Source organism: Anser cygnoides, chromosome 3 (genome assembly GCF_040182565.1).
Source record: "Anser cygnoides isolate HZ-2024a breed goose chromosome 3, Taihu_goose_T2T_genome, whole genome shotgun sequence".
Classification (NCBI taxonomy): Eukaryota; Metazoa; Chordata; class Aves; order Anseriformes; family Anatidae; genus Anser; species Anser cygnoides.
This window is the reverse complement of record NC_089875.1, coordinates 73,433,630-73,447,063: the sequence shown is the minus strand read 5'-3', so window position 1 is coordinate 73,447,063 and position 13,434 is coordinate 73,433,630. Positions and strand designations below refer to the sequence as shown.

The 13,434-nt window shown below is 41.7% G+C and overlaps 1 protein-coding gene across 3 annotated transcripts in view; it reads left to right on the top strand.

Annotated features, from left to right (window-relative positions):
• LOC106032597 (uncharacterized) overlaps positions 1–12,367 on the top strand; it is an 89,807-nt gene extending 77,440 nt beyond the window's left edge. For 2 of the 3 annotated variants that reach the window (XM_066993163.1, XM_048081093.2), the window contains exons 42-47: positions 1,331–1,465; positions 3,112–3,264; positions 6,038–6,247; positions 8,264–8,378; positions 11,110–11,240; positions 11,368–12,367. In XM_066993163.1, coding sequence (XP_066849264.1) covers positions 1,331–1,465; positions 3,112–3,264; positions 6,038–6,247; positions 8,264–8,378; positions 11,110–11,240; positions 11,368–11,481 — 858 coding nt within the window. In that variant the 3' untranslated portion in view covers positions 11,482–12,367. The remainder of the gene's footprint in view (positions 1–1,330; positions 1,466–3,111; positions 3,265–6,037; positions 6,248–8,263; positions 8,379–11,109; positions 11,241–11,367) is intronic. The other variant, XM_066993165.1, reaches the window with a different exon arrangement.
• Positions 12,368–13,434: the final 1,067 nt, after the last annotated feature.

The following is a 13,434-nucleotide window of genomic DNA, read 5'->3' as shown; positions in this document are numbered from 1 at the left end:
TGCCTGATAGTAAAGGGCAGTGCAGGGACACCTTTCAGTGCAGGGACACTTTGAAAACTTGAGGACTTGATTTACAAAAGCCTTGTGAAGGTCATTAAGGAGAACTACAAAGGGGATGCACAGCCCCATGCATTGGTACAAGCTGGGAGCCACCTGGCTGCATGGAAGCTCTGCTGAGAAGGACCTGGCGGCTACAGTGGCAAGCAGAATACGAGCCAACAGTGTGCACAAATGGCAAACTGCATATGAGGTTACGTTAAGAATGGCCATAAGACAGATGAGTGTTGTTATTCTACTCAGCACTGATGAGGTGGCACCTGGCACAGAGCCCTGTAGAGGGGCCTGGTGGTATGAGAGGGGTGCTTGAGAAAATGCAGAGTCTAGCGGGTGGCTGCCAAAATGGCCACTGGCCTGCTGTGGAGTACATTGCCTACAAGGAGAAGTTGAGGGAGCTGATCTGGTTCAGTCAGGCAGAAGGGAGTTCAAGAGGTGATCTAACAGCAGCCTTCAACTACAGGAATCAAAACCAGAGCTGAACTCTTCTTGGTAGCAGCAGATGGTAAACAAGGGGCTGCAGGCACCAGTTGTGGTAAGGGAGGTTCCTGCCAGACATAGGGAACACTTTATTAAGAGGGTGGTGTAGCAGCAGGACAAGTTGCATGGGGAAACTGTGGGAGCTCCACTTCTGGAGTTGTTCAAGACTTGGTTAGACAAGACCATAGTGGGCACGGCTTAGTGTTGTCAGCAGTCCTGCTTTGAGCAGGAGGTTTGACCAGATGTCCTGGGGCCAGGACCTCCAGAGGTCCTCTGCAACCCTTTTTTCTATAACTTTTGTGTAAAGAAACTGCTTTCCTCTGCCTTAAGAACATTTTCCAGGAAGAAGTTGCTATTCTGAACAAAGAAAAAGAAAACCTGATGACTGTACTTCTTATGAATCCACTAATTTTGTTCTTAATAAGGACATTGTAATTAGGGTGAACCAGGCTACTAATAGTGTATGAACCAGAATCTCCATCTGGCATAATTAGAGTGTTTATCACCATTAACCGTGCTTCATTTCTGAGGGGCTTACCTGCTTGCTATTTTGGATTAGATTTCTTCCATTTTTTTCCCCAGTTCCTGGACAATGTTCACATTTCCTGTTTCCCTGGAGACACAGTAATAAAGTTTATTGGCAAAGGCTGCACTGGTTCAAAGTTTGAACATTTGAAAATTAGAATGAAATACAAATAGTTGCCTGCTTTCTCAATTGTATTTACTTCAAAACCACATATATATCTTGGGGAAAGTAATCTTTGTGGGTGTCTACTTTTACGGATGTCTTCTTTAGCAGGAACAGCTGCAGCTCTTGCAGGATGAAAATATCAGGCTAAGCAAGCTGGTGTGCAAGCTGAAGGCTCTGAACCATTGGAAGCAAACCACTCAGAAGGCACGGCTCTCTGCAAAACTGAGAGATGCTGAGAAGGTTATATTTCCCTACCATTTCATCTGTTTTTAGTGTCTAATTTTCTGCTAAACTAATGGTCAGATTGGTCAGACTCATTATTCAGTGAGTTTATAGGCTTTCAAGGTAACTGCAGGTTTTAGATATAAAACTTTTTCCCCTCTAAGTAGGAGGTTTAAGGGTGGTCTTCAGCTGTGAAGGGCATGAAACAAATCTCTGATGCTTGCTTGAAGCAAGAGCCTAGGAAGTATGAGCAGCCTGCTAATTCTGTTGTTGACTTAGAAGAGTAACTATAATATTTTACCAAAATAAACTATTTCACAACTGACCAAACCATATGAAAAAGAAGACAGGCAGATATGAAGTGAAAATGAACTAGACGGTTTGCTTAGGAGATGGCTGAGGTTGTTTTTTGTTTTGTTTTGTTTTGAAATTGGTATCTGCTTAAACAAAGCAGAACACAGCATGAGGTTTATAAATTTAATTACAGAAATACAAGATGAAGCACAAAAATGACTAAATTAAACTAAAGTGAAGATGGATGGAAAGAAAAGTGCCTCACTGCTTTAAATGAGGCTGATTAGAATGGAACAAACAGGTTATTGATTGTTACATAGGTTAATTAGCTGCACATGTCAAGCGAAGGGAAGGCAGAGTGGATCATATTTGTTAACTTAAAAAGAGTGAAACCAAAATGTTTTTTCTGTACTTGTTAATTTTGAAGCCAAATAAAACTGAATATGCATGCATTCAGTTCAATTATATCACAGAGATGGTAAATTGGTATAATATTTTATTAATTTATTAATTTATATTAGGTGTAGATCAGCCAAAGATGGATTGAATTATTGAAAACTTGTAGATTTAAATAAGAAATAAGAATTATCTTCACAGTATTTAAAAAAAAAGTCTGACAGAAAAATAAATGGGAAAATTTGGCTTTTTTAAATGATAAACTAGCTCATCTTGCTGAGACAGAATTTTCTTGTGTCTGATTCTGCAATGACCCAGCATATCTAAGAACTGGTATTTCACTGTCCTCCACTCCAAGTGCAGAGGATCCTGGACCTTGCTTATAATGGGAAAGGAGAAAGAGCTGTTAAATCTGTGCCTGACATAGTATCATGTATATACATATACCTTTAAATTTGTGTTTAAAACAAACAAAAAGACCCTACCCAGAAGGAAAACAAGCTACATCACACATATTTTTCCTTTACAGATAATGAAGGAATAAACAGATTAGTAGATGGACAGCTCTTTCTAATGCACAAACAAGATGAAGTTTTATTCTGAGCTTGTTTACACAAAAGAGCTTGAATTGTTGATGTGGATGTAATTAAAGAGGTGCAGTAGTACCCACATGAAAGATTGTTATTATTTTAGTTAAAAAATACTGTCATCTCCAGCTGGAGTAGTTATGCCTGTAACTCTGGTCAAAGCAAGAAAAAAATATGCAGATTTTCCGCTTTAATGAACCTCTCCTGTCCATTCTGTTCCCCATTTTGCCTTAAAATAATCCAGCCTCAGTTAGAAGAAAATGTTAACAATTCAATCCTGCTCTACTAAAAATCTCTTAGAGATTACCTTTCAAGAAACCTACTGTTATATGGAAGAGAGAAAATCACTGCTCTCATAACTGTTCCTGTTATTTACTTTATTTACAGGAAGCTATTCAAAACAAAAAAGAGTGTCTGAATGCTAAGATGATGGCAGAACAAGAGGTGACTTCATTTGAGGGTCAGCTCACGTCCATAAGGAAAGCTCTTGTAAAATCTCAAGCAGACAACGACAAGCTAAAGAAACTGCTACATAAACAGGTATCTAAGTTAAAGAGCTCCAGGTTCATCAGCATAGCAAGCTGAATTCTCTCCATCTCACTTGCTTTAATGAGGATTTTGCCTACTGTTACTTTGAGAGAAATGGATTCAAAACCAACTGCATGATACAATTACTGAAGCTAGATATGTATTTTATAGCATTGAAATAGTGTGTTCATTTGAGCTTTTTCACAACTTCAGGTAGAGAGAACTAGGGAAAAACTGCAGCATCTTGTATAAAGTTTAAGTCACATGCCAAAATGACAGCTGCAGGCACTATATTCATATATGTGATCAACATTGCCTGATCTATGTTTTTGCAGAAGAAAAAAGACATTTGATATTTTATTCCACAGGCAAAAAAAAAAAAAAAAAAGTTACAGATCTTGAGTTTATTAATCTTCTACCCAATCATTAAATTTCAAGGAAACATTTAGACATGTTGTCATTAAACCCACAACAAAATCATTTCACGTTTTTTGCCATCCTAATAGCTTCATGGATATATCACTGCCCCAACGAGCTCCCTTCTACACATGGCTACATGTGCTGAAATGGCTCGTTCCTCAAAGACAAACTGAAAAGTGTACCCTTCACTTGCAACATAATTAATGCCAAGTAACATGACTATGGAAAATAAGCCTTGTCAAACCAACCTCATTTCATTCTGCTGATAAGATTACAAGTTAGATAGATAAGCATAATGCTTGAGATGTAAAACATATTTGGAAAGACCTTGTAACGTGGGTTAGCAGCATACACCTTCTGTGTTTTAAATTTTAGCATTATGCAATATCAATAAAAATGCTACATGGATTAAGAACTAGATTTTTTGACATCTTAAAAATGTGTTATTTTTATTAAATGAAGATGGTTTCTGATGGATTTCTACAGGAACTGGTAGCAGAATTACCGGTATTCAACATTTTGATCAGTGGCTTGGAAATAAATGCAAAATTATAGATTAAAAAGTTTACTGATGACATATTTGAGTAGGAATGTTAGTGAATTTGATGAGCCACATTTAGTGAATAATGGTGTGGGCAGAGCAGGTGTACAGAGTTGTACAGAGAGCTTGGTAACTTAACTATCCCTCCAAGAAATATTGCGGTTTATGAGTAGATATAGAATGAGAAGAAAGAAAGGCTTCTACAGAACAGGATAACAGCATCCCTACAAAGGACAGGGATTGTAACAGGCAAATGAATGCAGTGGAAGGAAAGGATGGATGCTGCAGTCTTTTAGTTTGTAACCAGCAAAATAACACATATACATTAAAAATGGGTTTGCGTACAACATGCTGCAATACTGCCTCTGGTTCCAGAGTATGCTATAAAAAGATGAGAAAATACAAAGAGGATGTGGAAATGGATTACAAAAAATGATTTGAAGGCTGCAGAAAACAGTCTAGAGAAGGACCCAATCTATTGTGCCTATCTAAAAGGAAAGTGGCTTGATTATAGTCTCCAGTTATTTTGTAGGGAGAGAACAGCAGATCTTAAAGGGTCCTTAGAGAAAGGTGTAACAAGAGGCAGTACCTAAAATTGGAGGACAGACAAACTGAAAATTGGAAATAAGAAACAGTATTTTCAAAATGTGATTAACCATGGAAATGACAATACGTCTGAGTATCCTTAAGTCAAGACCAGATGCCTTTCTGAGAAAGATGGCTTAGCTAAACCAACTTGCTCATTCCAGTACAAGAGTAATCGATGTAAATGTTGTGGCATGTGATATTAAAAAGTCAAATCTGATGCTTAATTGTTCCATCCTGAGCTTGTTAGTCTATGAACCTCCAGTCTTAGTATGGCTTATAGAGCTTCCCAGTGAAAAATATTTGGGGCCTGAGTGCTTTGAGTTCTGACGTTGTGTTCTGATTTTTTTGCTGGTATGATGTTGCCTTTGGATGATAAATTGGTTTTCTGAACAGACAAGCTGCCAATTTACTTCCAAAAGACCCACTGCATCTACCATCTTTCTAGTAGCTGTTTTTGTTATTGGTTTTGTTTTTTCCTTCAGTTTCTGACATCAGCTTCTGGTTCTTTCTCTTGCTTCTAATTCTTTCCTTTGTATAGATAGTGATGAAGGTGTTTACAAATTGCAGACTCCATTCCACAGCCCTTGGCTATACAGGACAGCTTGACCCAATATGTGTGATTTGTAATACCACTGCATTCAGTTGTGATACAGATTCTAAAATGCAGCCACACTTAACTGGCTTTCTCCACACACAGTGTATAAACAGCAATGTTTGAAAATGCCGTGCTCATTTTTCCCCTCTCTTTCCTTGTTTATACTTTGCTTTTAAAGACAAGTCCCACATGCAGACCAGAGGCTGGTTGCAGAAAGCAAATTACAGCAGAACGAGGAAATTGGAAACAACTGCCTTCTTGTTTATTTGCAATTGAACAAGTTCTACACACAAATGGTGTTTTGAGGCTTCTCTCTCACACAAGCAATGCTGTAAATACAAAACTCTGTTCCCACTCCCCCTTACGATTCCCATGTGCTCCCCTTTCCTGCAACCCAGATTTTATTTTGAGTTTAGGTCTGACTGTTCCTTTCATAAGATCTGAAGATAATTCAGATTTGTTTACCAACATTTCATTCTCTTCAACACCAAGCCATGTGGTATGGGGTCTCTTCTCATTCAGCTCAGCTGGGGATGACATTTCAGGACTGGTCACCAGGGTTTAAAAAGAAATCTAAAAGGTGGGTATGAGAATTGGGGGAAGCAATCCAAGTCTGAAACTTTCATGATCTTGTGTTGTAGAAACAAATGCTGTTGGAAATGGGACATCAGATGACACAAGAAGCTAGGAAAAGAGAAATTCTCAGTGCGATGAAAGCTGAAAATGTGGAGAAGATGCTTGAAGAAATGGAAGAAAAAGAGCAGAGACTGGAATGCCTGACCAAGGGAGCTGAAAAGTCTTCTAAAATAGGCCAACTTCAACAAAAAAGGGTCAAAAAAGAAATGCAGGAGGTAAACTCTAAGTATGCATTCAAAGAACAGAAATGATAACATTTCTGGAGCAGCATCTCCAGTTTTAACATCGTCTAGCTACATCTGAGTGTATCCTCTCAAGTGTCTGAGTTTCACGGTGCTTCACAGCAGCCCTCCTGGTGCTGTGGCCCAGGGTCTCACAGCAAGTGGCACTGTGCTGGGCACTATGTGCAGGGTGCTTGGGGTCACGCTCCACCTTTGGGTGGCATCTTGTGTTTCTGGTAGCTGTTGAGCTTGCTTCGGTATCTTTGCCCTACAGAGTGAGTATCATTCCCCTTATTTTAGAAATAAACTCCGTGTGAGTTCATGGTGCTGGTGCAGTGGGAACAAGCACACAGTGCTCGACAGAACAGCCTTGTGTCCGCAGCAGGGGCTTCCCCCAGTGGTATGCCCCACGTCTCTGCTGCAACCACCTGGTGACAAGAGGGTCACCAGGTTAAATGGGGTGAGGGTCAAGGGGGGCTTCACTGGGGATCTGTCTCCCTGCTGGGGCCACTGGGTCTGGAGTGCCTGGCACTTCCCTGTGACATTTCCCAGGCGGGGCTTTCCTACCTCTGTGCCAGTGCTGCAGAGCTGATAAACTGCTGTCCTTTTGCTTTATCTACTGTGCGTGCCATAAACCCTCTGCCCTTACCTCTTTGTTTCGCATACATTACACTGGTGTTTCCCAGATTCTGAACTGCCAAATGAACATAGGGGGAAGGGGACAGCTTTAACTCCGTCTGGCCATGGAAATGATATCAATTTTAACTAAACTGATGCCATTGTACCGAACTGATGTATTGACTTTAAATTGGTTACTGCATTACTAGTCGTGGATTTAGTGTAACTGAGTAACCAGGTCCACTTTAAGAGCATCCCCCTGTAAAAAGGACTCTAGAGATTTAACTACTTCAATTTAAAAATGGTTTGGCCAAGTAAATCTCCGTGGATAGCACAGCTGGTAGAGTGGGCTCTTGGCTGTGAAATGTGCAGTGTTTCTTCTGTCGTGTAGCCTGTAGAACAAAATACTGTTTGGAAACTGCTTGATTAGAGTTTAACTAGATGAATCCATCTACTAACTGACAGCTTTGCTACCACTGAAGTCTCCTAGCCCTTGTGTTCTTGATCTAGAGAGAAAGCGCCTTGTAAATGTATCTGAATGCCTCTCCTGTAAGCCAAGCAAGCATATTCTGTCTTCAGTCATCTGAAGCACCAAGGTGAAAGCATTGATTGTTTGTTTTCCAGAAAGAGTGAGGATGACAAATGCCATTCTGCTGGGATTAATTTCCAGGCTGCTGGCATGTTCTCTCAGCAAAATCGTAGGATAGTGAGAGACTGCTACACAGCCAAAGCAGTGGGTGCAGACACGAGGCCACTGATTTCAGTGTTTTCTGTCTTTGATGGGGGTCTGAGCTGGGGCTCTGCCTGCTGTGTTTGCAAAATAACCCTTCAAGAGAGCAGAGTTGGCAACAGCTGGATCAGCCTTTGAGGAGAGCAGAGAGGGCAATGGCAACTGCAGTGGGGAGGCTTTTGCCATGCAGCAGTCCCGGCCACAGGTAGCACATGTGATCATTAACACCAGCAAGCTCTGTATTTAAACTTGTCTGGTAAACTGTGCAGTCTGTGGGAGAGGTGAGGGAAAAGCTGCCTGTTTTTTCTCATACCTCTGCCCTGAAACTGGAGGTAGGGTTACACACAGAGAACAGTGAGAGAAGTCCTCTGTACTGGTTTTATTTTCCTCCTGCAAAGCCTGAAATGCAGATTCCAATTAAGCAATAATGACAATGTCAATTTGCCCTATTTCTGTTGTGTTTTGCATTTAGAGGGATCATGGATATGCTTAGCAAAGCTGTAATTACAGATTATTACAACCAGCAAGAAGTGATAGTCTCTCATTCACAAGCGCACACAGGGCATCAACATTTTTTCCTCTAAATCTAGGCCCCTGCTTTGAGCCAGAGTTGCTGGATTATGAATTTTTGTTGCTGCCATTAATCCTCTTACACCTTTTAGATAGGAAGCCAGTTAACCCAAGAGTGCAGTTTCAAACTGGAGACCTTCCAGCACGTTGATGAACTACCGTGTCAAGTTTATGGCCTGGAAGCTTCCCAGAGGAATGTGACTGCAGGTAAAGACAGATTGTGTTGCAACCTGTTTTCTTGGGGAAATAAGTCTTACGAGCTATGTGTCCACCTCCCTGAATCCCTCCTTAACCTTTGAACCGCCAGGCAGCTTCAGCCAAGTAGGAAAGAGAAGACCTCCTCCATAACTTAAGTGCCTAGGTGGAAGGGAAAGACCTAAATCAGTCTCGGGAAGTGATTCCTTCCCTCACTGCAGCTAGCTGCTCAAGCAGTACAGGAAACATTGAGCCCCAAGTTAATAGCTTTAAACCACTGCTTATGTCATCTTTTGCTTTGTAGGGACATCAGGGGAAATATGAGGGGTCTGCATTCAGAGGAGTAGGCAATTACGAAACCAAGGATCCCAAGTGGTAGAAAATCAGGCTTCATTAGTGCCTCTGGTCTTCACAAATCATGTGGACCAGTGAAACAAATTGGTACACCGGTAATTTGATGAGCTGCGTGCCTATGAGCGTAGGTGTCTTTAGAGGAGCTCAAAACAGCGGTGAGAACTTCCTAGCCCTTAAACAGCTTAACCTGGAACTTAAAGCTTTAACAAAAGTCTTCTTTCTCTGCTGTTTGTTAGGTATTTTTTTTATATTTTTTTAATACGATGCTTACATAATTCATGTAGCTTAGAACACTCAAATAAGGATTTCTACTCCTATCTGCCTGAAATTGCTGCTTTTCTCTGTGGTATCAAAATCCTACTGGGGCTTCAGCCTGAGAAACTCATGCAGATGACGGGTGATACCTAAATTCCTAGTAAATTAAATAAATAGGAAAAAATAAACAACAATCTTTCAAGGTGCAGCTCTATGCCACGAAGAATATAAAGTACCACAGATTTAGTTACAGTTTCCTTCTGCAGGAAGATGCTAGTTATTCCTGCCAGAGGAAACTGAGAAATGCTTGTTAGCACACTGCTGAAGACAAGACATGAACCAATCATGGAGAAATAAAGCACAAGGAGGTTATCTTTAATTAATGCACACATCTGTGTGGTTTCTATGGCTCTAAAACAATCAAGTTCAGGGGAAAGTTTTGTGCAAAAATTCTAAGTCTGATGCTACTGAGCACAAGGAAAGCAGGTGAGAATGGAGATTTTTTTTCCCTGCAGTAAGTTACCGTTGTTAAACAAGATGCAGAGCTGGAGAAATTGTCTGAGGAGCTTGGAGCTCTCTGTTGTAAACAGAGGACTTCCATCAAGCTATAGACACTTAGTCTGAACCTCTGCAATATAGTCTAGCTACCTTTTTTCTATTCATCTGTAGATGAATGTTGTGAGGTGTTTTTTTTTCCCCTTCAAAAAGGTAGGAGGAATACTGCAGATCTGTTGTCCCATAGTACAAGCAGTGTAAGAAGTCATTTTCCAGGTGATATCAAGATTAAATAGCTGTAATTTTTGATGCATTAATACTAGTACTCCTCATAAGGCAATCCAGACCTACATCATGTAAAAATCTGTCTTTTGTACTAGTCTGAGTAACACTAACCTGACTTCAGACCTACAGCATTTGCAGTAACCCTTTTTTGACTGTAAAGGCAAAGCTGTTTTTGAAACAAGTCACGTCACCTCCAGGAATTACCTGCGTAGACTAGGCCGTCAGCTGGTTTATAAGAATAGAATCAGAGAATCATAGAATAGTTTGGGTTGGAAGGGACCTTAAAGATCACCTAGTTCCAGCCCCCCCGATCTGAGCAACCTAAGCCACATCCTCTAGCTCTTCCTGTGCTCCTCCTCCATCTTCACATCTTCCTCTTCTTCCCTCTCAGCTGTGCTGAGCAGTGGCCTGTCTGGGCAGTGTAAAACAGCTGCTGCGCTTCTCCCTGGCTTCCTGTGGTGCTTGTGTAGTCACTTCTCTCAAGCCCCCTGCTCCAGGCTGCAGACACTGCCTGCGGTCTGCCTGTGGGTAGCTCTGGGAGATGTGTCTGCTCTCCTGGTGCTTCACGGGAGGCCAAGTGGCTTGGACAGACGTCCTGGAATAACACCAAAAAGAGCTAACCTATACAGTCCGGAACATTTTGCATCATAGCTGAGGAAGAGGAACACCTTCCCAGAAAGTACAGGGTTACAGCTACGCAGCAAAACACCCTCACTTCTCACCTGCAGTTACTGGCAAGGCTAAGCGATGGTTTAGATGCGGTATGGCAACACCACGCCCTACACAGATACCAACCAGGGTTAGATCGCGTTAGGGGTGATGCCAACCACAGCATTTTGTTGAGCAGGCTGAAGGGTGGTGTTGAGTGCCTGCGTCTCTCCTTTTGAGAATCCTAAAAGGACAAAGACTGGAATTCACCAGGGCACTGTGTCACCAGGAGCACATTATTAACCCCTCCACTCGCACATCTTTTGATGTTGGCTTTTAACAGGACCACAGAAATCAGAGTTGTGGGGAAAATAGGTGCATGTAATTGGGCACAATTTTTTTTGCTTCACTGATCTATTTCCTGCTGGAGAAATAAATGCTGATACCTTCATTACTATGAATGAAAAGAGCTTAGAGTGAGCTGTTATGTAAAAATACTGCAAATAATTTTTTTCTGCTTCATGTTAAGATCATAGTGAACCACTTTGTGCAGGACAGGCAAGCTATTGTTAGCACTGCCCTGAGCATTCACAGCTCACTCTCTTTCTGTTGTTGTTGTTAACATTCTGCTAGAGATCAGAAACAACAGCTGTGGCATTTATTCAACTCAAGTTCCCCTTTGGCTGTGTTGTCAATAACACTCCAGGTTCTGCAGCTCAGGTCCGGAGGAACAGGCCTCCAGCATCCACTCCGCTTCTGGATTACAAGCGGCACCCTTCGAATCCTGACCCAAGAAGCAGCACCGTAAAAAGAAGAAATGCTCAAAGACCAAAGACAGTAAGAACACCAGCACTGGTAACAGCAGTCTGAGAGAGCTGCAAAATAAGCAACTCGGTTGCTCCACCCACCCCTGGAGTACCATGAGATGGTTGGTGACTCTCCTATTTGTTACTTATGCTTTCAGGTACCTAGCAGATGGAAGGAGAGCGCGGCAGAGAGGCCGTTACCACACCTAAATGAAAAGCCTCTTCCTACTGTCTTCCTGCAGCTACAGGAACAGAGGCTGGTCCAGAAATAAGCCTAAATGTATTTTTTAATCAGTTCAGGGCATGTCAGAAATTACCCAAGCTGGCAACCTTGAGGTAAGAGAAGCACCATTTACACACAAATCGAAGGGAGGCAGCAATGCTGCAGTGCTGTGCACATCCACTTCAACACATTTGGATGCAGTGCTACCAGCTACAGCCAGTTAACCCTCTAACCAGGTACTGGGTGATGCAGATCCTCCTTCTGAGCAACAGCAGCACTGCACGTCCTCCCTTGATGGCCACTGCAGCACAGCACAGCACGGCAAGGATACCAGTCAAAACTAAAAGGCTTCCTTTTATTGTGGTAACCTTGGAACACAGCCGTGCAAAGCACAGCTAAGTTCTCAGAGCAAAAGTGGTTTTAGTTAAACTGCTTCCCTATTGCAACCATTGAACACCACCACATCCTGCCTGGCTGCTTTTACCCCCGGAGCTTGCTGCCTGTGCAGTGAACCTCTAATGTTTAAAAATGAATCATCAAAAAGTCAGCACCTCTACCTTCCCTAGCGCCTTCTTCCCCTTCCCCCTAGAAAGGGGAAGGAGAGCAGCTCCTTGCACAGTGCTGCACTACTAGAAGAAAATGCACAAAATCACGCTCCATTATCTGCATCGCTCTCGCATGTAAACCCATTGCTTTTATAACTGAACCAATACAGGAATCAAAGCTGTTTTTCAGAGATGGGTCAGATTGTACTGCAGCTTTTGATGATGAGTTAGAATGTTAACCTACATGCCTATCAGCATCACCCAGGTCACTGGATGCTTGTGGACGTGAGTAACAATACTCACCTCATTTATAAATAACCAAGGCATAAGCATTATTATTTCATTCAAGTTTGCTGCTACAGTACTACATTAAAACAAGTCACAATATAATCAGAATGCTGTGGAATCAGTTATTGAATAACGTGAGTTCTTTTTAAGGTATGCCTTAAATGAATAAAAGGGGGACTGATAATTATGTAAAGCCAGCTGTTGCTGAAGGAGTTTCCAAACGTGATCGTCATACGTTCCAGGAACCAGAAGCCAATTTGGAAGTAGAACAACATCCCCTGCAAGAAGCACTTACACGCCATTGCAGTGGTAAAAAGGGAAGGGATGGCTCAGGATAATCGCAGCATCTTGATATAATACTCCTTTGGGAGCTTGATACAGCAAAATTCAAAGATGAATTTTGAATGAATGCTGCACCTACAGAAGATTACCCTCCAAGAGGAGCAGTACCACAAGGCTAGTACTGTAAGAAAAAGCAATCCTGCAAAGGCTTTCAGTGCTGTACTGTGACAAATTTAATTCAGTGCTTGACTGCATGATGTAATGGATGATTTTCTGGAAGGCATAATTTTAACACATCAGGAAGCTCTAAGTTTCCTCCATTTCCATACAGCCTTTCCAGAAACAGTACTCAAGTTCTGCAGATTTCTCGTATTTGACCGAGTTATGCCACTACTACCCTAGTGACACAATCGCACTTGACTACTCACAAAACCATCAAGGTCACGATGTGGAACTACTGAGGTTAGTTCACTCAGAGCTGGTTATAGTTTCAGTCAGTGTGTGACTACAGAACTACACACCCTATGTGCGCTTTTTCAAGCATACTCTGACAATTACTCCCTAGCAAGTATCTTGTCTTTTCTGTGTAATCAAGGAGAGAAATCAGATCCAGAGCAACACGTTTTTCGTGTAGGCTAGAGATCTTAACATGAAGAAATGCTTTAACACAAACATTAACAGCTTCCCCGGAGCCACAGACTGCAGCCCTTCTTTCACCTTACAGGCAGACATCCGGTATTATGAACTTTGCTACTGGAAAAAGGAACATTCAGCATTAGACTTAGAGGTTGTCACAGGTGGAACACGTGATAAATACCTTGTTCTGACCTGACAGCCAAAGCACAACAGGGTTAATCTAACACAGAAAATTTCATCACTTAATTGAG